General features: G+C 50.3%; 1 protein-coding gene across 4 annotated transcripts in view; it reads right to left on the bottom strand.

Moving 5' to 3' along the window:
- Positions 1 to 26,409, bottom strand: part of NFIC (nuclear factor I C) — a 75,787-nt gene that overhangs the window by 18,877 nt on the left and 30,501 nt on the right. For all 4 annotated transcript variants that reach the window (XM_066276727.1, XM_066276733.1, XM_066276729.1 and 1 more), the window contains exons 3-6: positions 11,212 to 11,283; positions 6,567 to 6,641; positions 5,277 to 5,400; positions 4,557 to 4,681 (exon numbers count right to left, since the gene is read on the bottom strand). In XM_066276727.1, the coding sequence (XP_066132824.1) occupies positions 4,557 to 4,681; positions 5,277 to 5,400; positions 6,567 to 6,641; positions 11,212 to 11,283 (396 nt within the window). The remainder of the gene's footprint in view (positions 1 to 4,556; positions 4,682 to 5,276; positions 5,401 to 6,566; positions 6,642 to 11,211; positions 11,284 to 26,409) is intronic.

Consider the following 26,409-nt stretch of genomic DNA (forward strand, 5'->3'; position numbering starts at 1 on the left):
AGGGCAGAGCATGGGGGGGGGGCTGGCAGGTGCCGCAAGGCCGCAAAACTAATCCTTCGTGCTCCTGAGCAGGCTCTGGAGGGCCCTGAGCCTGCACCCCTGCACTGGGACATCCCCCATTTGTTCAGCAAACAGGCCTGCAATACCCCATTTGAGCCACTGCTGCCAGTTAACACATGCTATGTGTCCTCTATCTAAGCTCCTGCCTCTCCATTTAGCCTGTAATATCCCCCATCTGAGCAGCCATCTTTCTCTCAACACACACATCTACAAGTCCCCATCTGAGCATCCTTTATACCCTCATCGAAGATATACACATGCCTGTCTGTTCCCACTGAAACACATACTTGTCAATGAATAGGCAGGCCTGTGTGTTGCCCATCTGAGCATCCATCTGTAGAACAAACAAGGCCAAGCCCCACTGGAATGCCAGCTCCACTGTGGGTTATCCAAGTGTGATATAAGAGAAGCAGGTTGAGGGGCAAGCCAAAGGCTGTGGAGGAATCCTACTCTAGCTGACTGCTGGATCTCCAGGGACCCAGAATAGGGTGGTCAATGAGAGTATGTGGTGAACAGAGTGCTTAGTTCTGCTGAGACCAGCCATCATTCAGTGAGTATTTATTACACAGGAAGGCCTCCACCTTGGCACTGTGGACACCAGAGACAACCACAGATGTCCCCAGTCACTGTCTAATATCTCCTGGGAGCAGAGTCACCCTGGCTGAGGACCCTTTACAAGGTCTTGGGCAGAGCACTCTGAACCTGCCCTCACGTCATCCTCACAATGATCCCATTCAGAGCTTAGATGAGTCACCCCCATTTCACAGATGTAGTGACTGAGGCTTGATGGCACAAGTCACTTTCCCAAGACCACAGAGTCAACAAGTGGTAAAGCTGGGATTCAAATCTAACTCGAACTCCACAGGCCACTCTCTGCCACCCAGGGGGTAGAGGAGAGAGCTGGGAAGGGGGAGAGTTTGCTTGTTTCACCATGATAATAACTGCCTATTTGAAGGGCCTATGTCTCCAGAAGGGCCACAGAAGCAGCAAAAACAAAGCACCCTGGGAGCTGAGCAGAGGGTGTGCTCTTTCTGCCCCACTTGGATGGGTAATCATGGAAGGCCTCAGGAAGAGGTGGCCAGGAGGAAAAAGGGCACTCCTGGTCCAGATGTGGACAGAGCAATGGTTTGCAGGGGTCTCAAACTCACGGCCCGCCGAACAATTTTGTGCGGCCCGCAGACTAATCCATGGGCTTACTTAATTTTATCCAAAATATTTTGAACTTTGTGGATTAGTCTGCGGGCCGCACAAAATTGTTCGGCGGACCGCGAGTTTGAGACCCCTGGTTTAGAGGCTGGCTAGTGGGCCTCAAAGATGTGACTGCAGGATGTCTTGCCTGAGTAGGGGTGGCATGATCCCCCTAGACCTCTAACTCTCCCAAGCAACAGGGTATGGCTGCCAGGGGTTGGAGGTTAGCTGAGCACAGCCTTAGGCAGCCAGAACAGAAGAAGGGAGAGAGCGCTTCAATCAGCTTAATCCCCTAAATGAGCAGCTAATTGGGGCTGTCTAAACAGGAAGCTGGAAGAAGCCAGGAGAAGGAGAAAGTGGAGCAGAGGGTGGAGGACATATGGGCTGTGGGCACCTGCAGGGCAGCAGTTGGCATAAGTAGGTGTTTTTACTGAGGTTCCCATAGAAGGGAGTGAGTTTGCCATCACTGGAGGCAACCAATGGGAGCTAGACGGGGACAGACCCCCTGTGACCTTCCCTTCTAGCTCCATAATTCTCTATCACACACCAGAAGCTGGTTTCCTCCTTGTTCCTCCATGGGTGCCACTCCATTCTCAGGGCTGGAAAGTTAGATTAAGCCACTCCTCTAACATTTACCTGCTTTTAAAACGTCTTTTTTTTTAAGCGAGCACAAGAGAGATAGAAAGGGAGAGAGAGACAGACGGACAGACAGACAGGAAGGCAGAGAGATGAGAAGTATTAATTCAATTCTTTGTTCTGGCATCTTAGTTGTTCATTGATTGCTTTCTCATATGTGCCTTGACCACGGGGCTCCAGCAGAGCAAATGACCTCTTGCTCAAGTCAGTGACCTTTGGGCTTCAAACCTGGGTCCTCAACATCCCAAGCTGACACTCTATCCACTGCACCACGGCCTGGTCAGGCTAAAACTTTTTCTTTTTTGAACTTCCTGAATTGAAAGCTAGGTTCTTTATTACTGACCTTGCTTGTTTCCTAATCAATAAATTTAAAGCTATAATTTTCTCTCTCAGGGCTGCTGTGGCTACACTACAGGCTGTCTTTCAGCTCTAAATAGCATATACTTATATGCAGACAGTCTCTTCAATCACAGCACTAATGAGAAGTGCTTTTGAGTTCTCAATCAGTAAATGACAGGGCCGAAGTCTCCCAATATCTGCTCTGCCCTTCTTCCCTAGTAACAGAACCCTTAAATTTGAGATGAGCACATAATTGCCCCAAATAAGACTACAGTTCCCAGTGCACCTTGTAGCAGAGTATGGCCACATGACTAACTAGGGGTTATAGAGAAACAGAAGAGATAAGTGCATCTTCTGAGAATTATTCTTAAAGGTAGAGGACATACCCAGTCTTGACCCTCATTCCTTCCTGCTGGCTGGAATACAGACATGATGGCTGGAGCTCCAGCAGTTGTCTCGGACCATGAGGTAGAAATGAAAATCTCTTTCAGCGGAGTATAAGGCAGGAGCCTAAGTCCCTCACATCACATTTTCCAGGGCTGCTGATAGCTGAACATTTACTTGTAAGAGAAATACACTGTCTTTTCTGTTTTGTGCAAACTTAAAGCCTGTTGAATACAGGGTCTTCATGGAGACAAATCTGACAGAGACAGGGAACCCAGAGATACAGAACCATAGAGATTACTTGGCCCATAAATTAGAGCCTAACAGATACAGAGACAGGTTCTCCCAGAGTTAGGTACCTGCTCTTGGAGCCCACACCATGGAAGAGGGAGGACCCTTAGGACTTTACAAGTCACAACCAGATGTGTAAGAGACTTCAAAGAGATAGGAATTTTATAAAGACATGAGTAACAATAAATTTTCCTATTTCCTGGGCATTTATCTGTGCTTGACAATTGCTCTATGTACATTCTACCATTCTTTCCTTCCAACTTTCTAAAAGAAGAGTTATCTCATCACTTCCATTTTAGGAAATGAGAAAACTGAAGCTCAGATAAGTTGTTACCTGCCTAAGGTTACACAGCCCACAGTGTGTCAAAGGCAGAGCTGGGATTCAAACCCAGTTCTCTTTGATGCCTGAACCTACAGTCTTTATTGTAATGTTGCTTTTCAAGAATTCTGCAGGTATGACACTTTGTGCAGACAGATCTTTATAAGAAAGCAGGCTCTCCAGGGATAGGTAGGAGGAAGAGAGAAGGAGGGGAGGAGAAAACAAATTCTAAGGTTTAATGGGTGCTTATTACGTACCAGGCCTGTTCTAGGGACATCAGATGTATTAATTCACTTAATCCCCAAAACAACCCTAAAGGTTGGGTACTGCAGGTATTAATATCCCAATTTCACAGATGAGGAAACTGAAACTCAGATGGGGTTATCAGAGAGCTGTAAAGACTGGCGGACTTCAGAGTCCATGTTCATAACTCCTGGCTATCCCGTGGGGAGAACCTTTGAAAAGTGGTAAGAGACTGGATAGAGTGAAGCTTCTAAAACCGGGGGTCACAAGCCTGCTGAGAATCTGAGGAATAACAGGGACAACTGCCCCAGTGTAACACAAGCCTGTGGGACACTTTCCTCACCATTTCCTGAGTCACAGATGCTGACTCACTGGAGAGAACCTTTAGGCGAAAGGGATTCTTTAGATCAGAACCGAGGTGGAAACGGGGACCCAAAAGAACTCTTTGGAGAAAGCACTTGGGGAGACCATATGTAAACAAAACCCCCCCAAAAGATTAGCGCTCAATAGAAAAGAAACTCTATGGGACTGCTGACACTATACACTAGGAACCCCATGAAAAAGAATCTGGGTCTGAAGATAGAAGAGCAACAGAACAAAATCCCGCTGCAAGAGGCACTATGAAAAAAGAGACGGGGCTCCTACAGAACTGGAATCAAACGGGAAAAATCCCAAGAAGATGGGAATCTTGTAACTACAGGAACTTCACAGAGGAATCCGGTGGGAAGGGATCCTACATCTCAGGACTCTCGATGAATCTGTGGCAAACCCTGGGAAGAAACACCCTGTTGATTAGAATCGCTATTTAGTCAGTCTATAATCGGAAACCCCACACACTGGCTCCTGACCGGCAGAGGGCAGGAAAGTCGGGCCAGACTCCGCCCTTCCCCGCCTGAGCGGAACCAAAAAGCTCCGGGAACTTGAGTCCGGACTTTTACTTCAGCCCGCGCAGCCGACTGACTACAATTCCCAGGAGGTCTCATGGATCCAGGCCCGCTTCCTGCTCCTTAGTGCGCACGCAATGCCTGCCGGAATACGTAGTCTTTCCGCGACACATCGACCGGTAAACCTACTCTACTCCCACTGTCAGCCCCACCTCCTTCCATGTCCTCCGTCCAGTTTCGACTACTACTCGTGGGAGAGTTAGGCGAGGTGTAGTAATCGCCGCCGGGGCTCGTGTCCACGTCTTCCTCCATTGAACCCGATTTGTGCCGCTTGCTCCTAAGAGGGGAGGGAAGAAGAGGGCAGGCCGGTTACCACGGAGACGCAGGCGGAGGCTTTGCCAACTTTCGGTTTTTAGGAGGCGGGGCGAGAAGGGTGCTCTCGCGAGACGTCATGGAAGCCGCAGTCTTTCAGCCAGTTCTGTTAACACCTGTTTCAACCTGCCTATTGCTTGAACGGGGGACATCTAGGTCCAGAAGCAGGGGTCACACAGCAAACTAGCATAGTGCTGACTAAAGCCCCGAGGTCTGGCTGGTCACTTGGCCTACTGTAATCCTCAAACAGTAAGATTATGATCCCATTTGCCAGATAAGCACAAGGTGACCAGCAGCTCATAGACCCAAAACATGTCAGCAAGAATCGGTGTCTTCATTCTCATGGAGTTTCAAGGGCTGAGCCTATAGGACACAAGCCCAGAGTGGGGTGTCAGAGCTGGGAAAGAGGCACTTGGGGCTGGGTTTTGAAGGATGACTAGGCATTTCCCAAAGTGGACCACGAAAAGAGGCATTCCAGGAAGAAGAATGAATCAGCTGGGGCCGGGTGATGGAGGGCAGGGGGTCGTGAAATGCCCAGAGATGGGGACCCAGGCACGTACCCACTGGAGGAAGTGCTGGGTAGCGTTCTTCTCATGCCAGTACTGGCTGGATTCAGGTCGTATGCCAAGTGCCCCTGCAGCTCCCCCAAGGAGAAGTTGGGTCCTGTTCCAGTCACCACAGGTGCTGCAGAGAGTGACAAGATAATGAGGGAAGGAGCAAAGTCCAGGGTTGCAATTTGCCCTGGAGGGGTGGGGAGACCCCCTTCCCAAATTGGCCCAGTTCTTTATTTCACTGAAACTGGCTTTATTCAATGGATCAAAAGACCAAGGCCAGCCCTGGCCGGTTGGCTCAGCGATAGAGCGTCGGCCTAGCGTGTGGAGGACCCGGGTTCGATTCCCGGCCAGGACACACAGGAGAAGCGCCCATTTGCTTCTCCACCCCTCCGCCGCGCTTTCCTCTCTGTCTCTCTCTTCCCCTCCCGCAGCCAAGGCTCCATTGGAGCAAAGATGGCCCGGGCGCTGGGGATGGCTCTGTGGCCTCTGCCTCAGGCGCTAGAGTGGCTCTGGTTGCAACATGGCGACGCCCAGGATGGGCAGAGCATCGCCCCCTGGTGGGCGTGCCGGGTGGATCCGGGTCGGGCGCATGCGGGAGTCTGTCTGACTGTCTCTCCCTGTTTCCAGCTTCAGAAAAATGAAAACAAACAAACAAACAAACAAACAAAAAAAACCAAGGCCATCAAGAAAGACCAAGGTAGTGCTGTAAAGCAGAGGCATAGCCAGAGCTGGAACCCAAGCTTTCCAGCACTCCCAGAGGCTGATCTGGATGGGAAGATGATGGTCAGGGTTAAGCAGAACTCCCTGGGATGGGATTCAAATGGGTGTGCCTGAGGGAGTGGGGTGAGTCCCCAGTAGGTTCAAAAGGAAGACGGGGGGGGGGGGCAGGAAGCAAAACGGGGAGATTGGGGCCCAATAGGGCCCCCTCCTGGGACAGGGTGGGGTAGGCTCCAGGAAGGAGGGTTACTGGGAATAAGGTTCTTTAGCCTCTCCACTCAGTATTTGGGGTCTATTTCTTGGGGAGGAGCATGCCACCTTCACTTTGGACTCTGGGAAGGGCCTCGATATTGCCCTTCCTAGGAACCTTGGCTTGGTGACGGGGTGTCTGGAGAACATAAGGGGGAAAGAGGGTGATGATGAGTTCCTGCCTCCCCCCTAAGCCCTTCCCCTCACCCTGAGATCCTTTCCCTCTAGGAGTGTCCATCCTGAAGCCAGTTCTACTTTTCAATGCCCCTTCCCCTGTACAAGCCCCTCCCTTCTCCCCGCTTCCCGCCCAGGGTGGGTGGGGACACTCACTCCGGGACACTTGGATGAGCTCAGTGACACTGAACACACCGGAGGTGACGAAGCTCTCCTGGAAGTCGGTTGTATCTGGAACAGAAAGAGAATGGGTGTCCGCGGGTGTTTCCCTCGTTGACACCCCCGCGCTTCCCAGACAACAGGGGCTGGACCCAGCCTGGGGAGTCACCCCCTCCACCCCTGCAGTGGTGGGGCTATCCAGCTAAGCCCTTCCAGTGGGATGGGGGATTGCCTCTGCTCTTACACAGCGGGAATGGACATTCTTTTCTTACTATCTGCAGCCAGTCTCCCCTTCACCTGGTGGGCCCCGGATCCAACCTCACCTTCATGCGGGGCTCCCCAAACTGCAGCAGGCTGCAAGCAGAGGCTGGACGTGGGTTCAAATCCTGACTCAGTTGCCCATTTGGTGGTGATCTTAGGCAAATCCCTTCCCCTCCATGCTCCCTAATCTTGAAAATGGGAACCATTATACCCTGTTGTCTGGGCAGTTGTGAGATAGGATTCAAACTACCTAGGAGGGACAGGCTTTCTCTCTCCCTTCCTCCCTTCCCTCCCTTCCTTCCTTCCCTCCCTTCTTCCTCCTCTCTCTCTTTCTCCTTTTCCTTTCTTTCTTTAGTGAGAGGAGGGGAGATAGTGAGACAGACTCCCACATGCTCCTCAACCAGGATCCACCTGGCAACCCCTATCTTGGGCCCATGCTTGAGTCAGCTGAGCTATCCTTAGTGCCTGGGGTGGATGCTTGAACCAATCAAGCCACTAGCTGCCAGAGGGGAAGGGAAAGAGAAGGGGAGAGGGAGGGGAAGAGAGGAAGATGGTCGCCTTTCATGTGCCCTGACCGGGAATCAAACCCTGGATGGATGCCAGGCCAACACTCTATCCACTGAGCCAACCTGCCAGGGCCAGGCTTGCTTTCTTTGCATCAATCATCACTCCAGGCAATGCTGTTGTTTAGTATTCTTCTTCTTCCAGACTGGGAGCTTCACGAAGGCAGGGATTTCTCTGCCCAGGCTCTGATTTGTCCCCAGTGCCTAGACCATAGCCCAGTAAAAACGCTCAGAATCACAGGCTGAGTGGAGAGTCTATAGGCAGCAGTTAAAATTCTGTGTCCCCAGAACCACTCCCACGCAATGTTAAAGGAAGATGGATTTTCCTCTCCAGGATGGGGTGGTTTGTACACAAATGTTCAGAACAGCATGATTCATGACAGCCCAAACTGGAGACAACCCTGTGTCCACTGATGGATAAATGGATAAACACAATATGGTTCATCCAGACAATGGGATATTTTTCAATCCTAAAAAAGGATGAAGCCACCAACACTCGCTACAACATGGATGGACCTTGAAAACATGATGCTCAGTGAGAGAAGCCAGACACAAAAGACCACACTGTGTGTGATTCCATTTATGTGAAATGTCCGGAACAGGCAAGTCCACAGAGACAAGAGTTAGTCTGTGGTTGCCAGGGGCTGGGGAAGCGGTATGGGGAGTGACTACTAAGGGGGAATGAGGTTTCTTTTGGAGTGATGGAATGTTCTGGAACTAGATAGTGGTGATGGTTACACAACATTGTGAATGTACTTAATGTCACTGAATTTTACATTTTAATATGGTTAGAATGATAAAATTTATCTTAGTATATTTTTATCACAATACAAAATATTTTTTAATATCACAAAGTCCAATGTGAGGTGTGGCAGGCAGGGGTAAAGCAGGCAAGGTTGGGGGAGCTTACTGGGACCTATCTTACACAAAGAGCTCAGAGAAAGTCTCTCTGAGAGGGTTACATTTTATCAAGACCTCAGGGTACCTACCAGTGAATAATAGGTATACAGGAGTTAAAATTTGTGAAGTGCCAAGAACAGCATGTGGCATAGGGTATCCACCTTGTAAGTGTTGGTTACTCTGATTAGGATGATCATAAAGGTGATGTTTCACCATTTCCCTGGGGGCCACAAAGTTCCTGGCAGCAAGAACAGCCTGTGCAAAGGCCCTATGGTTAGAACACACTTGGTAAGTTGGAGGCCAACAGGGCTGGAGCTGGACTTTCCAAATCCTTTCCATTCTTCAAGGTTCTGCTCCCAGCCCTGCCTCAGGGAGAGTGGTCAGAGAGGACAATGGACTGGCAGGCCTGAATCTCTAGGCTTTAGGGTAGGGGTCTCAAACTCGTGGCCCGCGGGCCGCATGCGGCCCACTGAACAATTTTGTGCGGCCCGCAGACTAATCCACGAAGTTCAAAATATTTTGGATAAAATTAAGTAAGCCTAGGGGCCTACTTGTATTTTTCATTTCTCTAGCATCCTAGCTAGATATTAGCTTAGTTAACAGCAGTTGTGATGCGAACTACAGTTTCTGGTCGTTTTGTGACACTGAGTAAACTGCATGTACGATTGTGCTTGTTGTACTGATTTTTTTTTGTTTTCAACTGCAGTGAGAAAAGTGTTGCGTAACAGTTGCCTTTTGTAGACCTAGTGCGGCCCGCCAAACGGCTGTGATCTTACTCTGCGGCCCACATGCTGAGTTGAGTTTGAGACCCCTGCTTTAGGGGGTGTACTGTATGTGCTGGGAATAGTTCTCTTGGCCCCCAGGGGGCAGCACCAGCCGCAGGCAGCTCACCTTGGTGCTCTAACTGTCTAATACCCTGGATAGGCCAGGAACCCCAGTCTTCCGGGTTGTAAGTTTTGTGCCCACCATTTATTGAGCACTTACTATCTTCCAGGCTCATGCTGGGAAGCACAGGGTCACAATATCCCAGAGAATACAGGGCAGTGGACCCCCAGTGTTAAGGACAAATGGCCGAGGCTGCTTCCTGCCAACCAAACTGGCCAGCTGGTGTCAGCACGCCCTTCTGCCCTCCCCCACCGGGGTTTCCTGTTTGTGCAGCACTCGCCCAGCTCCATCTCCAGGGGACTCCCTAGCGGGTGGGGAGGAAGTGATTTCCTCCACTAGACGCTGGAGCTCCTCTGAGGACCAGGCCAACCAAGTACAGCTGCCCCGGTCTGCCTTGAACATCTGGCTTAGAGGGAGGCTCCGGGGATCTCAGGAAGCCAAGGAGGACTCCTCACAGATGGCCAGTAAGGAGCAGCCTGGGGGCCTGTGAACCTCCTGGAGCCAGCCAGCCTCCCTGGGTATGGCTGTGCCGGTCCATCCAACAGAATGCCCTCACACACTGGCTGTTCCTTCCTTTTCATCTCTCCTCCTTATCCCTGATGTACCATTCTCTAGTTTCTATTCTCTCTGCTTCTTGCCTCCTTTTTCTCTCTCTACAAATATTTATTCAGCACCCTCTGTGTACCAGGTTCTATTCTAGGCACTGAGGATACAACAATAATCAAGACAGACAAAAACCTCTGCCCTCGAGGAGGTGATGTTCCAGTAGGGGAGATAAGCAAACATATGCAATCACCAACTTTCTCTGAAGGAGATACAACAGAGGGAGGTGATCAATCCAGAGTGGCTGAGGCTGCTTGAGCTGAGGAGCTCAGGGAAGGTCTCTCTGAGGAGTGGGCATTTGAGCTGAGACCTAGGAGATCTGGAGAGAGAAAGCAGATAGCTATCCAGGCAGAGATCAGAGCACATGCAAAGGCCCTGAATCAGGACCATGCCTGGCATGTTGGAGGAACAAAGAGGAGCCCCATGTAGCTGGAACAGAGGGAGTGAGCAGAGTGAGAGAGTGGGGAAGAGGGGAGAGCAGGGAGGGGAAGGGTGGGCAGGTTGTTCAAGATCTTATGGGACAGACTTCGATACCCCCCCCACACACACACACACATACCCTGGAGGGCTTAGGGCAGAGGAAGGATGGAACCTGACTCAGGTGCTCCCAGGCACCTTTTGGCTACTTTTGGAAGGACAGACTGAGGGTGTCTGGATGGGGAGAGGGCAGGGCAGAAGCAGCTTCCAAATCCTTTCCATTCTTTAGGGCTCTGCTCCTAGTCCTGCTTCAGATAAATTCTCACTTCCCACCTCCCAACATAGAACTGACTTGTCCTACTTATTGTTAAATGTCCCATGGGGCTGCAAGGCCCTTTAGGGCCTCTCTTGTGGGATGAGAATCTTGGAGTCCGAATGCTCCCTGGGTGGCTACTTAACCTGTCTGAGCCTCAGTTTCCTCATCTGAAAAATGAAGCAATGACCCTGGCCAATTGGCTCAGTGGATAGGGCACTGGCCCAGAGTGTGGCCATCCCAGGTTTGATCCCCAGTCAGGGAACACATGAGAAGTGGCTATCTGCTTCTCTTCCCCTCCCTCTCCCCCTTTTTCTTTTCCCCTCCTGCAGCCAATGGCTTGATTGGTTTGACTGTTGACCCCATGGGCTGAGGATAGCTCAATTGGTCCAAGTGTTGGCCTCAGGCGCTGAGGATAGTTCGGTTGATTCGAGCACTGGCCCCAAATGGGGGTTGCTGGATGGATCCTGGTCAGGGTGCATGCAGGAGTCTATTTCCTCTCCTATCACTTAAAAAAAAAAATAAAACAACACAGCAGCTACCCCATAGCATAGCTATGAGGAATGAACCATTCATATATGTGAAGCACACACACAGAGCCACCAGAGCACACAACGGGTAGAGGTGGTCAGAAAATGACTCCCATATAAAAGATGGGGACAGGGCCATGCACTCTACCCCTCGCCTTCCCCAGACTCACCCAGAGTGATGGGCTTGCTATCCTCCTGATCAGAGCCTATCCCAGTCCGGGGACTGCCACTCTGTTCCGCATCTGCAAAGAAAGGCAAGAGTTGGTAACACAGGATGGCCCCTGAACATGCAAGGCCTAGGGGTCTCTGCTTGGCCCTTCCCCTGGCTGCTGCCCCAGAAAGTCATGGATGTCTAGTCAGTCACCTGCAGATACCAGGTGCAGGTCCCTGGGGCTCACGTGTACCCACAGGCTGAAATGTGGCCTCACACACAGGGCGAGAAGCCATGTGCAAGGGCTAGCTCAGTTGTGGGTTAGAGCTCTTCCCCTCTGAGCCTCAGTCCCCTCATCCATGAAACAGGGTAGCTCATTTAATCCTGCCTCAGTCCCAGGAGGTAGAAGCTATCTTCCCATCTTACAGATGGGGAAACTGAGGGCCAGGAAGATGAGTCCTTGAGCCCTTGGGCCCCTTCCCCTAGGCCTCTGCCTTTGAAGTCCTGAGGGCTCAGCCCTTGGCCTTGGGGTGCTAATCAGGGCCCCCAAGGAGGGGGCGGAAGGGTGTTCCTCTGTAACTGCAATGCCCCCACCCACCTGCCTGGCTTGGGGGCTCCCTCCTGCCCCAGCACCCACCTATCCATCTTATCTAAAAATAATCAGGCTCGCCTGACCAGGTGGTGGTGCAGTAGACAGAGCATTGGACTGGGATACTGAGGACCCAGGTTTGAAACCCCAAGGTCACCAGGTTGAGCATGGGCTCATCACCTTGAGTGCAGGGTCGCTGGCTTGAGTGTGTGATCATAGACATGACCCCATGGTTGCTGGCTTGAAGTCCAAGGCCACTGGCTTGAGCCCAAGGTCTCTGTCTGAGCAAGGGGTCACTCTGCTGTAGCCCCCCAGTCAAAGCACATATGAGAAAACAATCCATGAACAACTAAGGAGCCACAATGAAGAATTGATGCTTTTCATCTCTCTCCTTTCCTGGTTGTCTGTCCCTATCTGTCCCTCTCTCAGTCTCACTCTGTCTCTGTCACACACACACACAAAAATAAATAAATATAAAAATAAAAATAGAAATAATCAGGCTCCTTGGAAGACGGTGAGCTCAGCTTTTATTGGTTCCAGTGGCCTGGGTGTTGGGTGATCATGCAAGCTTCCCCTGCAGCCTCCACATCCACCCAGGACCAGGCTGATGGGGCACAGGGCCAGGCCTGACCAGACAGAAGCCAGGACCTACCTGTTTATCAGAAAGGTAGTGGTCACCATCAAATGCCAGAGAGAGAGAGAGAAAGAAAATCTGCCTCTCTCCCCTGCACCTGCCATGCCCCAGAGCTGAGAGTTATTGCTGTGTGACCTCAAATAAGTCATTTAACTGTTATGAGCTGCAGTATTCTCCTTCAAATGGGTATGAGCATCACCCAAGCCTGACTGGATTGCCAGAAGTTGACAAGGAGATAATAAATATGAGTCACTTGGGCTTACATGGTAATGTCCATCACATTGTTAGTATTATCACTAAAGTCCCTAAGATGACCACAGATATGACACCTTATTGTTCCTAGTTTATATGTTCCCTTAAATCTTTAAGCTATTCACAAAGCTGGCATTGTTATTGTACCCATTTTATAGGGAAGGCAAGCAGGGTTAGAATGATGAAAAGGTTCCTACCCCATGCTACTTGTGCTCTGTTATGAGAGTCACAGTTAAACCCTGAATAACACGAAGATTAGGAGCTCTGTTAGAAATCCTTATATAATTTGGCCCAGACGGGCACAGCATTGGCCTCATGGGGGTTGCCAGGTAGATCCCGGTCAGGGGGCATGCGGGAATCTGTCTCTTTATCTCCCCTCCTCTCACTTAAAAAAAATACCCTATATAATTTGACTTCCTCAAAACTTAATAGCCTACTGTTGACCAGAAGATTTACTGATAATGTAAATAGTTGATAACACACAATTTTATATGTTATATGTATTATATACTGTATTCTTACAATAAAGTAAGCTAAAGAAAAAAAAGTTATTCAAAAAAGCATAAGGAAAAGAAAATACATTTACAATATTTATTTTTTAAAAATCTGCGTATAAGTGGATCCACAGAGTTCAAACCCATGTTTTTCAAGGGTCAACTGTATTTCGTTCATTCTCCTGGGCAGGCAGCCAGACATCCAACACTCTGCGCGTGCGTGAGCCATCTGGCTTCTGGGATCAGATGTTTGCATTCCCATCCGTCTGGGATCCTCAAAGGAGGTGTGGTCGTGGGGAGGTCACTTCCCCTCTGGGAACCTCAGTTCCCTTGGTGTTGTCATGGAGATAATAATAATGATTATACTTCCTAAAACAGTCACAAGCCTTTGCTGTTTGCTTGGCACTACATTGGTGGCTTTGCACACATTGTGTGTTGTACACCTACTGGCTGCCAAGATTAAGGGTGCCATAAACAGCACAGGAGCAGGACCCATACAAGGTCCTGTGCCTCAGTTTCCTATCCAGGAGCAGATGGGGGAAGCCACTTCCTGATTTGACTTTGCAGCCTCAGCCGTGGCTGACTGGGCTAGGCATGGCTGGGCAGCAGCCGAGGGAGTGTGCCCGGCTCGGCCCTGAGCCCTTTGGCCACTCCAAGGTTGGGCAGCCAGCAGCCCCTCGGAGTCAGCCAGTCCCTCTTGGATGGCCCTACAGCTGGGCACGGGTGGCCACTCTGTTGGGAAGTGCCCAGCCTGGGCAATCATCCGTTCGGCTCCAGGCCCCAGCCACAGGACCCTCTTCTGGAACCAGTGCCCACATGGACTCAGCAGGCAGCAGTGCCCAGCTGGCACTCAGGAAGGGGGTATGTTTCTTGAGCACTGTCTCTGCGCTTGTGGCTTTGGAACTAGGCAGACAAGGCTGTGGGCCTCAGATGCAATGCCTCATTTCTCTCTTGTGCCTCATTCTCTTGATCTGTGAGATGGGCACAAACACAGCACCTCCCTCAAAGGCTGCTTATCAGGGAAAAGCTGATAATGCATGCAATAAAGTACCTGAAACAAGGGCTGGGCTGTAATAAGTATTTTACCAATTGGAGGAGGGGCCTTATTACTATTTTTACGAGCTCTGCTGTTTGTGCCTCAGTTGCTTGGTATCCATTAAAAGCAATTATTACACTAGTAGGCTATGGCTGGCTCTAGGAACCCTTGTCTCATTGTTCACTCTGTGACTTCAGGCCAGCCAAACCACCTTCCTAAGCCTTAGTTTCCTCATCTGTAAAATTGGGAAGATAATAAATCCCACCTCCCAGGATTTGTTGAGTTGCCAAAGTCAGCCAATATTAAGTGGAAAAGGGTTGCCACCAACTTGACAATCAATATATGGTAAGTTTGGGGACAGGCTATACACAATACTGGGTTTTTTTGTTTGTTTTTTTAAATTTTATTTATTTATTTTTTACAGAGACAGAGAGTGAGTCAGAGAGAGGGATAGACAGGGACAGACAGACAGGAACGGAGAGAGATGAGAAGTATCAATCATTAGTATTCTTTTTTGTTTTTTTGTTTTTTTACTTTTCTGAAGTTAAAAACGGGGAGGCAGTCAGACAGACTCCCGCATGCGCCCGAACGGGATCCACCCGGCACGCCCACTAGGGGGCGATGCTCTGCCCATCTGGGGCGTCGCTCTATTGCAACCAGGGCCATTCTAGCGCCTGAGGCAGAGGCCATGGAGCCATCCTCAGTGCCCGGGCCAACTTTGCTCCAATGGAGCCTTGGCTGCGGGAGGGGAAGAGAGAGACAGAGAGGAAGGAGAGGGGGAGGGGTGGAGAAGCAGATGGGTGCTTCTCCTGTGTGCCCTGGCCGGAAATCGAACCTGGGACTCCCACACACCAGGCCAACGCTCTACCACTGAGCAAACCGGCCAGGGCAATTATTAGTTTTTCATTGCGTGGTGCAACACCTTAGTTGTTCACTGATTGCTTTCTCATATGTGCCTTGACTGCGGGCCTTCAACAGACGAAGTAACCCCTTGCTGGAGCCAGTGACCTTGGGTTCAAGCTGGTGGGCTTTTTGCTCAAACCAGATGAGCCCGTGCTCAAGCTGGTGACCTTGGGGTCTCCAACCTGGGTCTTTCGCATTCCAGTCTGATGCTCTATCTACTGCGCCACTGCCTGGTCAGGCCACAATACTGTTTTTTAATTTAATTTTTGTTTCTATTGTTCATTGCTAGCATTTAGAAATGTGATTGGTTTTTTGTGTGTTAATCTTGTATTTTCCAACCTTTGCTGAACTTATTTCTTAGTTCTAAGAGCTTTTTTCTTTCTGAATTCCTCAGGATTTTCTATGTAGACCATGGTTTTTGCAAATAAAATAGGAAGTTTGCCAGACCTGTGGTAATGCAGTGGATAAAAACATCAATCTGTAATGCTGAAGTCGTTGGTTTGAAACCTAGCCTGGTCAAGGCACATATGAGAAGCAACTACTATGAGTTGATGCTTCCCACTCCTCCCCTTTATTTCTCTCTCTCTCTCATCCCTCTTTCTAAAAATATTAATAAATAAAATCTTTTTTTAAAAAAGAAGAGTTTTATTTCTTTCTTTCCAATCTGTATGCCTTTGATTTCCTTTTCTTGCCTTACTGCACTGGCTAGGATTTTCAGGGCAATGTTAAATAGAAGTGTCCTTGCCTTGCTTCTGATCTTAGGGAACGGATTCAATCTCTCACCAGGAAGTATGACATTAGCTGTGAGATTCTGTATCCCTTTATTGGATTGAAAAGGATCTCTTCCACCCTGGCCAGTTAGCTCAGTCAGTTAGGGCATGGTCTGAAAACACCAAGGCTATGGCTTTGATCCCCGGTCAGGGCACATACAGGAAGCGACCAATGAATGCACAACTAAATGGAACAACAAATGAATGTTTCTCTCTCTCTCTCTCTCTCTTTCTCTCTTTTGTCTCTCCCTTCTTCTCTCTAAAAAATCCATCAAGCCCTGGCCGGTTGGCTCAGCGGTAGAGCATCGGCCTAGCGTGCGGAGGACCCGGGTTTGATTCCTGGCCAGGGCACACAGGAGAAGCGCCCATTTGCTTCTCCACCCCTCCGCCGCGCCTTCCTCTCTGTCTCTCTCTTCCCCTCCCGCAGCCAAGGCTCCATTGGAGCAAAGATGGCCCGGGCACTGGGGATGGCTCTGTGGCCTCTGCCTCAGGCGCTAGAGTGGCTCTGGTCGCAACATGGCGACGCCCAGGATGGGCAGAGCATCGCCCCCTGGTGGGCAGAGCGTCGCCCCTGGTGGGCGTGCCGGGTGGATCCCGGTCGGGCGCATGCGGGAGTCTGTCTGACTGTCTCTCCCTGTTTCCAGCTTCAGAAAAATGAAAAAAAATAAATAAATAAAATAAAAAATCCATCAATAATAATAAAAAAGATCTCTTCCTTTTCCATAGTCCTAGGAAGTACCTTTTCTTTTTTAAATTTTTGCTAAGTTAGAAGCAGCAAGGCAGTCAGACTCCCGCATGTGCCCGACTGGAATAAACCCGGCATGCCCACCAGGGGGCGATGCTCTGCCTATCTGGGGTGTTGCTCCGTTGTGGCCGGAGCCATTCTAGCACCTGAGGTGGAGGCCATGGAGCCGTCCTCAGTGCCTGGGCCAACTTTTTCCAATGGAGCCTTTAGTTGTGGGAGGGGAAGAGAAAAATAGAGAGGAAGGAGAGGGGGAAGGATGGAGAAGCAGATGGGTGCTTCTCCTGTGTGCCCTGACTGGGAATTGAATCCAGGACTTCCACACACCGGGCTGACGCTCTACTGCTGAGCCGTCCGGCCAGGGCCGGGAAATACTTTGTAATTTGAATAAGTATAGTTTTTAAGTAATATGATACTGTACTTATATGCCATCTCATTAAATTTTTTTAATTTAATTTTTAGATTGTGGTTAAATATATAACATAAAATTGACCATTTAACCATTTCTAAGTGCATAGCTCAGTGGCATTAAATACATTCACATTTTTGTGCAACCATGCCCACTGTCCATCTCCAGAACTTTCTCATTTTCCCAAACTAGAACTCTGTCCCCATTAAAGACTAACTGCCACCTCTCCCCCAGCCCCTGGCACCCACCATCTACTTTCTGTTTCTATGAATCTAACTCCTCTAAGGACCACATATGAGTAGAGTCACACAGTATTGTCCTTTTGTGACTGGCTTATGCCACTGAGCATAATGTCCTTCAAAGTCTCTCCATGTTGTAACCTGTGTCAGAATTTCCTTCCTTTTTACTATGCCATCTTATTTTTAATCATCTCTAAAACCTCAAGATATTTCTCATTCACTTGCTGACCACCTGCCTGTCATTTGGCTCCTGAAAACTCCCAGCTTCTAGAGCTGTCTAGTGTGGGAGCCACTAGTCACACATGACTTGGCATTAAAATAAACTGAATTGAAATTAAATTAACTTTCAAGACATTAGCCACACTGGTCACCTTTCAATACTCAATAGCCCTACATGGCTGGTGGCGCCCTAACTGGACAGTGTTGAATGCTGCCATCATCACCGAACATTCCACTGGGCTGAGCTGCTCTGGATGTTCCATGCAAAATCGGGGTAGGGTAGGGTGGGGTGGGGAACAGATAATTCCTCCTCCTCCATGTACTCATACATCCAGCCCTAAAACGGATCTTCCTTTATTCTGAATAGATGTGGCCACAGTAGATGATGTCAAAAGGCCGGCTAATGTCCAATGCCCCAAATGCCCCAGCCTCCAAGTGGGCAGCTTTCAGTTGCTGAGTTCTTACTGTGTTAAGAGCTCCAAGGCACCATCTGATTAAATCCGCCCACTTGATGAGGTTGGTTAACTGTGGCCCAGCTCAGAGAGTCTATTTCCCAAAGCTGATGTCAATTAAAAGTTGCCTGCTTAGCACAGAGGCATCCTGTCCCCAGGATGATGTCTGGGAATATCTGTGCTTGTCACACTGGGGATATTCAGCACCCCTCAGGGTCCAGGATGACCCCCCATGGAGAATGACCTAGCCCAAATTTCAGCAGTGCCATGGGGAGAGACCTGATCTAAATCTATCCATTCTTAGAGGGGACAAAAATTGGTTCTTGGTGGTGAAAGAACCAAACTTGGTTTATTCCCAAGTTCAGATGGTCCCAAACTCATCTGAACTTGGGAATAAACGGACTAAAGAATTTTGCTTTTTTATATATAAAACATACACACACACACACACACTACACAAATAGTTATATAATATACCCATGACATTAAAATTTCATGGGTAAAGGGATTAGGGAATAAATGTCTAAAAAGGCTCTTTAGGGGCAGGCAATAAAGAAAAAAAGGGTCATGTACATTTTTAAAGGGTTGTAAAACAAGGACAGAAACCATATGTGACCTTACAGGTCTAAAACATTCTCTATCTGGCCCTTTACTGTGTGTTCTTGGGCAAGTACTTCTACATCGATGAGCCTCCGTTTCCTCATCCATAAACTGTAGTGGACTTACACTACCATTTACCTCTCTCCTTTGATCACTCTGTGCCTCCTGGGTGCCAAATGCTTAGGGGATACAGCAGTGACTAAGATGGTCAAAAATCTCTGCCCTTGTGGCACTGACATCCTAATGGAGGGAGCAACAGTCAATGAACAAGTAATCATATAAACCGGGAGGATAATTTTAGGCCTTGCCAAGTGCAAGGGAGGTCTCACAACCCTGAGATGCAAACGGCAGCTCCTGGTGTGTGAGGGGTTGAGACTGGCTTCCAAGAAGGTTGACAAGTTCACTCCTTTTCAGATGGCAAATCCAATAGTTAACACTTAGTGAGTTATTCCTTTGACTATGTAAGGCTGCAAGTTTCACCTCCATTGACTCATTAATTTTCAAAACTTCCCCTAGGAGAGACATGTGATTATCATGCCCATTTTCCAGATTGGGAACCTGACACACCCAACTCCCTTGTAGTAGTCCTGACTGAGGCTGACAACCTTGTTGTACCAGAGAGAGTAAGTAAGTTACCCAAGGCCACACAGCAAAGAAAATAAATAAGCCGAGCTGGTTTTATTTGCTTCTCTCTTAAAAACATAAAAATGACACCTATGGAACTTAACCATTGCTTGTTCATGAGCTTTCTCCTGAATTGGTCAACCTTATCCCCCACTCTGAATCCATTTTGCAGACCAGCTTGCTCATTTTGGCCCTTGGTGCTGCTCAGAACATATTCTCAATAGCATGAGGAAAACGTGGATGGACATACTGTAAAAACTAAAGCAGGACCGCAAAAGCCAGTGAACCGAAGTTTATGCTGTCAGCAGTCGAGCTGGGGAATTCCTAAAAGGTGCCCAGAGATGCGAATACATATTACATGAGCATGGGGTTCCATGGTTGAAAGGAATCGCTGTGGAGTTCCCAGGGCAAGTGTGGGACTTTCAGAGTCTGTAAAACGCATAGGGTTTTGAAGAAGAGGCAGCAGGTCCCAAACTCATCTGAACTTGGGGCATCTTCTGGAAACTACAGCCATACCCCAAAACCTGGGTCTGAGTCCCAGCTCTGGCACAGCCTGGCGCTGAATCTTGGACTACTCATGTCTCTCTGCCCTCGGAGCCTTGGTTTTCCCTATCTGTAAAATGGGCATTCTTAATTGTTCCCTATTTATGGGTTTGAGATTTTTAGAACTCAGAGAGGGGAGGGGCTGATCACAGATAAGGGGATAAAAACTGTTTTGGTAGAGCATTTTGCCAAACTCAGAAGTTAAATAAACTTTGTCCATCCTCTGCTCACAGCCTTCCAGAGCTCCCACCTCCCTCAGAGAAAGAGCCCAACCCCTCCCTGTGGCCCATAAGGCCCTGCATGACTTTGCCCCATCCCCACCCAGCCCTCACCTCCTTCCTCACTCACTCTGCTCCAGTCGCATGGGCCTCCTCACTATTTCTCCAACACACCCGGTACGGCCCTGCATGAGGACATTTGCACAGGCTGTTCCCTCTGCACGGAACACTGTTTCCTCAACACCTACATGGCTCAGATTCTCCCCTCATCCCAGGACCCTCCCCAAAGATCTCCTTGGAAAGATACACAAGGTTCTTTAGCACCATGCATGAAGCATAGCTAACCACACTCACGCTAGTATAAGAAAGAGCCTGGCCCTCAACAGCTGCTGCATTTCAAGTGACACCCTCATTTGGCTGGGGACCAGTTCTCTCTACTTCCCAGGTCCGTGGGGTGTTCATGTGCAGCTAGAATGTCACCACCCCCTGTAGCCTTTTGCTCAAACAAACACATGATCATGGTGACAATAGAAATGGAACCTGGATCCTGTTGACAGAGTGTACAAACTGTTCTTTCCTGTCCATGGCCATGAGCCCAAATTTGGTCTGTCTCAGCCCATGACAAAGGTGCTGTCATGGCCTCCAGTGCTGCCTTCCTGTCCTGGAGCACCCACCCCCTTCGCACCTGACAACTCCTTTCACCCTGGTGGCTAAAACTTCCACTGTTTGTAACAGGGAGCTCAATATGCCACCCAGAATTCATGTAACAAATGTTTGTTGACCACCTACTACTTGCCAGGCATTGGGTAAATGGCAGAGAGCCAAGGGAGGAGAGACAGACAGGAAAAGAACAAACAGAAGAAGGCTGAGATAATTTCATATGGTTCTAAGTTCCACAGAGGCAATAAAACTTGGTGAGGGGACAGAGAAAGGCTCTGGGGGTGACTTTCAAAATAGAAGTCAGGCAGAACCTCTCTGAGTAGGTGAAATTAACACTGAGGATTTAGAAATGGAAAGAAGTCAGCCATGGGGAGAGCTGCAGCAGGTGGCACAGTAAGTGCAAAGGTCCTGGGGCAGGAATAAACATGGGATGTTTGAAGAACAGACAGACCATGTGGCTCAAACATGGTGAGCAAAGGGGATCAAAGGGTGAAGAAGCTGGACTACTCAGGGCCATGTGGACTGCAGGGAGAAGCTTGGTTGTTATTCTCAAGCACAATGAGGAGTAATATGACTTGATCTATGTTGTATTTTTAAATGTCTGTTTACAAGGATGTAGAGAAAGTGGAACCCTCATATGCCATCAATGAGAATGTAAAATGGTGCAGCCACTGTGGAAAACAGCTTGGAAGTTGCTCAAAAGTTAAACATAGGATTTCCCTATGATCCAATTATCCCACTCCTATATACATACGCCGAAGAATTGAAAGCAAGGACTCAAACAGATATTTGACACCTGTGTTCATAGCATGCATTATTCACAACAGCCAAAAGGTAGAAACAACTCAGGTATCCATTGATAGATGAGTGGATAAACACAATGTGGTCAATTCAAACTATGGAATATTATTCAGCCTTAAAAAGTACAAAAATTCTGACACCGGCTACAAGGTGGATGAACCTCAGTGACATAAACAAGACAAGGACAAATACTGTGTGATTACACTCATAGGAGGTCCTTAGAGTCAGATCCATAGAGACAGAAAGTAGATGGTAGTTGCCAAGAGTTGGGGGAGGGGATGGGGATCGGGAGGGGAAAGGGGAAGGGGAAGGGAGGAGTATGGGGAGGATATGGGGATTGGGAGGGGATGGGGGAAGGGGAGAGGATGGGGAGGGGAGGAGGAGAATAGGGAGGGGAGGGGGAAGGGGAAGGGAGGAGGATGGGGATGGGGAAGAGATGGGGATGGGGGTGAGGAGGGGATGGGGGAGGGGGAGAGGATGGGGAGGGGAGGAGGAGGATAGGGAGGGGAGGGGGAGGATGGGGAGGGGAGGGGGAAGGGGAAGGGAGGAGGATGGGGATGGGGAGGAGATGGGGATGGGGAGGGGATGGGGAGGGGGAGAGGATGGAGAGGGGAGGAGGATGGGGAGGGGAGGGGGAGGGGAGGGGGGAGGGGGAGAGGATGGAGAGGGGAGGAGGATGGGGAGGGGAGGGGGAGGATGGGGAGGGGAGGGGGAAGGGGAAGGGAGGAGGATGGGGATGGGGAGGAGATGGGGATGGGGAGGGGATGGGGGAGGGGGAGAGGATGGGGAGGGGAGGAGGATGGGGAGCGGAGGAGGAGGATAGGGAGGGGAGGGGGAGGATGGGGAGGGGAGGGGGAAGGGGAAGGGAAGAGGATGGGGATGGGGATGGGGATGGGGATGGGGATGGGGATGGGGATGGGGATGGGGATGGGGAGCTAGTGTTTAATGGGGACAGAGTTTCAGTTTGGGAAGATGAGAAAGTTTTAAGGATGTATGGTGGTGATTCCTGCACAACAATGTGAGTGTGCTGACCTGTACACATACACAAACACACACAGTCTCTGGCTGTTGAATAAATTCTGGATTTTGGGGTGCTAGGAGAGCAGGGAGGAGGTATGGGCATGCATCCCAGTTGGCATAATAGCCTGGCTAAGGGTGATGGCCTGGGGATGGACAGGGGTCATATTTATTTAATCTTTGGGATGTAGAAAGGACAGAACTTGCTGAAACCATAATTACACTTATTTAAAACCTGGCAGGATATGGGAGAACCTAGCATTCCCACTAGGGCCCAGCAGCTTGTCTGCTGGACCAGCATTGGCTGCCATGGTGAGCTCACCTGGTTTATTTTCCAACCTTAGCAGCCTTCCAAATGTAGCTGACTTTGCTGGGCTGCCACGTCTGCCTCCCAACACCAGCCAGCTAGAGAGAGAACCAAAGCCAGGCCCAGGAATTTCCAGCTCCTGGTGTCACCAGCCATTTTTAAACATTAGCCAGCTAAGGTTCAACTTTCTTTGTCCTGGAAGGCCATACTTTACACGCGACCCTGGCCTCATTCCCCCCCCACCCCACGTTCCTCCCAGGCACCTTCCCTGCCCCTCTCCCAAGAGTTGAGGCAAATTCTAGCCACCTTTCCCAGCCTACTTTAACATCTTTTCTGGAACATCCTCCCCCGGCCCCTTGTCTAAATCTTTGTCCTGGCCCCTATCACACTGGACTGAGTCTGGGTCTATAATTATGTGAAAGTCCAAACCCCTCTCCATGGCCCACATGGCCTGCATGACCCGCCCCTGTACCCTCCCTGCCCTTACTTCCTCCCTCTCTCCCTCTCAACTCACTCTGTTCCAACCATAGGAGCCTTCTCACTGTTTCTCCAACACACCAGGCATAGTTCTGCCCCAAGGCCTTTGCATGTGCTATTCCCTCTAACTGGAATAACTTTCTTGAAAATGCCTGCCTAGATCACTCCCTCATTTACTCACGTGTCTGCTCAAACGTGGTTTGTGTCCACAGGACCCAGCTCTGGATATGAGCTTGCCATTGGGGAAGTTCAGTAATTTACTATCTCATATCCCTTCCAAGAAATATGGCAACAGATTCTGTGTACGTCCAGTTATGTTACAAACTGCTTTGTGTCCCTGAGCCTCCACCCCAATCTGATCGTAGTGTCTGTGCAAACCCAAGCATAAGGGGAAACTGAGATTCTTTCAGCTAACATGTTTTGTGTGCCTATTGTATACCAGGCCCTGTCCTAGGCTCCAGGGACACAGCAATGAACAAAACAGACACAAAGTCCTGCCCTATGAAGTTCACAGTCATAGGTTGTCTCCCAAACCCCGGGGAGGGCCAGGGGTTGATCCATGGAATAAAGACTTTGGGCTAGACTGAACTTGGAGTTCCCTGGTAGTGTGGTAGGTAGACCAGAACCAAATGCCCTGGGCTTCAAGGAATTCCCTGGAGACACCTCATCTTGCCCCCACAGGCTAAACAGCATGAGCCCCCAGGGCCAGCAACAATGAGAACTGGCTGCAAGTATCCCCAGTGGTGTATAACCTCAGCAAAAGTCCTCTCCCTCTCTGAGTCTGAATATCTCAGTACAGAGGATCTCAATCTCCCGCCCAGCCCTTCTCCAGGAGCTGTTTGGACAAATCAAAGGGAAAAAGGCCAGATGCTAGACATTCATGGCACCAATCTGCCCCTAGGGAACAGTCTGGGAAATCTGGACAAGAAGTGGTGAACCCAAGAGGCAAAAGGGCATGGCTGGGGTGACCTCCTGGACACCAGCCTCTACCAGGGCCTCCCCCGCCTTGTCCTTCCTGACCTGCTACGTTCCTTGAGTCTGGACCACACTTTCCACCCCCCCCCACCCCCCCCCACCCCCCCCCCACCCCCGCCTCTGGCCGCCTGGGCCAGAGCCAACCTGCTTTGGAATCACTTTCAAAGAAGTTTCTTTTTTCTTCCCACCCAGCCAGCTCTCGCCCCCCCACCCCCCCACCCCAGCCTGCTCCGTGGCCTGGCTACGGTCCCCATGGCCTGACTACAGTCCCCACAGTGTGCTCGTGGACAGTGCTGACCAGTGGGTCAGGGCAACAGCTCTCCACAGCCCCCAGAGTCCCCAAACTCTGGGCTTGGGCTGTGCCAACTGGTGGCTTTGGGCTGGACCTGGGTGTCTGGGAGGCTCCAAGGGGAGCGTGGCTATAGTTCTTTCGGGATGTCCGGCCTGAGAATCCGGTGGGTAGGCCCCTGTAGACCGCAGGGCCCACTTTGAGGCCTGCAGGCACAGACTCGTCCCATCCCACGACGCTTTTGGCGGCCACACCACCTTATGACATCATCGCTCTGGCGGCCATTTTCTCAACTCTCCTTCCCCTGGGTTCCAGATGCTTCTCCTAGCCTTGGCGGCCATTTTGTGCACGCAGGAGGAGCGGGCTGGCAGAGCCTGGAGCGCCAGTCCCACCCCTCCTGGGTGGGGTGAAGGGGGGCTCCCTGCATACTGCTCGACTGTCCTGCCTTCCCTTCCTCCAGCTTCCTCTGCAGTCTTGAAGGGGTTAAACACGTTTGTGCCAACAGGGCGGTGGCCGTGCCAAGCAGCCTGGTGGTGCATGCCCGCTGCCAGCCCGGGCCTCCCGGCGCCCCTGCATAAGTCTCCACACCACCACAGCCCCCTTCACTGCCACTCGGTGCAAACCAAACTCCGGGTGGCACCAAGGATGTGAAAAACAAGGTTAAAAATATCCACACGAGCACCCTCACCCCCCCCCCCAATGTCAAATGTGTCAACACCCCCCGGGAAGGGGGGGCTGACTTAAAATAACTCGCTGTTTACATTTGGAGCAAATTCTTGGCTTCTCCAGCAGCTAAGCCAAGGCCTCCTCCTGCTTCCCTGGCAGCCCCGCCTGGTTCAGCTGCTGCTGAGGGGGAGACGGGGCAAGCCTGGGGGAACTCCAGGAGCCACATGTGCCCATGGGCTGAACACATATGTGCAGGCCCACAGGAGGGGGACAGGCCAGTCCCGGAAGCCATTTGTGGCCACATGGTGGACAAACCAGGCGGAAGCGCCAGAGAACAACCTCTGCCAAGTACGGCACAGGGTGGGGGGGCCTGGAGGGGGGTGAGGCGGCCCCTCCCGGCTTCCCCTTCCTTCTGATGTTTCTGGGGCTTTGTCACTGACCCAGCAGCCCCAGGGCAGCTGGGAGGTTGGAGCCTGGCAGCCTGGTCAAGGGAGGCAGGCAACCAAGAGGAGGCTCCAGGGACAGGGCAGAGTCGGCCCCCTACTCTGTGGCTTTAGGCAAACCTTGCCCCTCTCTGGGCCTGGTTTTGGAGTGGGGTCAGTAGAAGGGATCCTATGCCAGTTTTGATTGTAAAGGTAGGGGGAACAGATTCATTGTGGCCCCTCTCTGTGCCTCAGTTTCCCTTTCTGCAGAAAGTAGATGTTGAACTGCACACACATAAGATTGCTGGATGCTTTATTCTACAAAAGGAGAAATTAAGGGTCAGGTATGGAGGGGCTTACCCCAGGTCTCGGGGGCAGTATATGGACAAGTGGACTGGAGTCCTGAGGCTGTGGTTCTAGCGCCCACATTTTTAACTTGCTACCTCAAATGCAGCAGGAGGTTGGACACTAGAAGGGACCAAACCTGAAGGAAGGGGAGTAGTGGGAGATCCTTTCCACCCCACTACCCCATGGCCTCTTTTCCTGGAGCCTGGCATAGAGTTAGTGCTCCATAAATGCTTGCACATAGCTGGTGCTTCAAGCACCTGGATGCTTGAAGACAAATGAGTGTGATTATTTCAGCAGAGCCTGGTAACAGTAGGCACCGAATATATGCTCACTGAATGAATAATTGGGATATCCTGATATGGCCTGGCATATAACATGAAAAATAAATGCCTGTCAAAGGAATCTGAGGAACGGTGGAAAAATCAGGGGCTATTCAGCGGGAAAGACCAGGTTTAGAGGGATGTAGACGCTAACCAATGGTGACACAAGGGATTTCTGACAACAGCCCAAGGCAAGGTGTGAAGTGTAACC

This window comes from Saccopteryx bilineata, chromosome 1 (assembly GCF_036850765.1).
Source record: "Saccopteryx bilineata isolate mSacBil1 chromosome 1, mSacBil1_pri_phased_curated, whole genome shotgun sequence".
NCBI classification, from domain to species: domain Eukaryota; kingdom Metazoa; phylum Chordata; class Mammalia; order Chiroptera; family Emballonuridae; genus Saccopteryx; species Saccopteryx bilineata.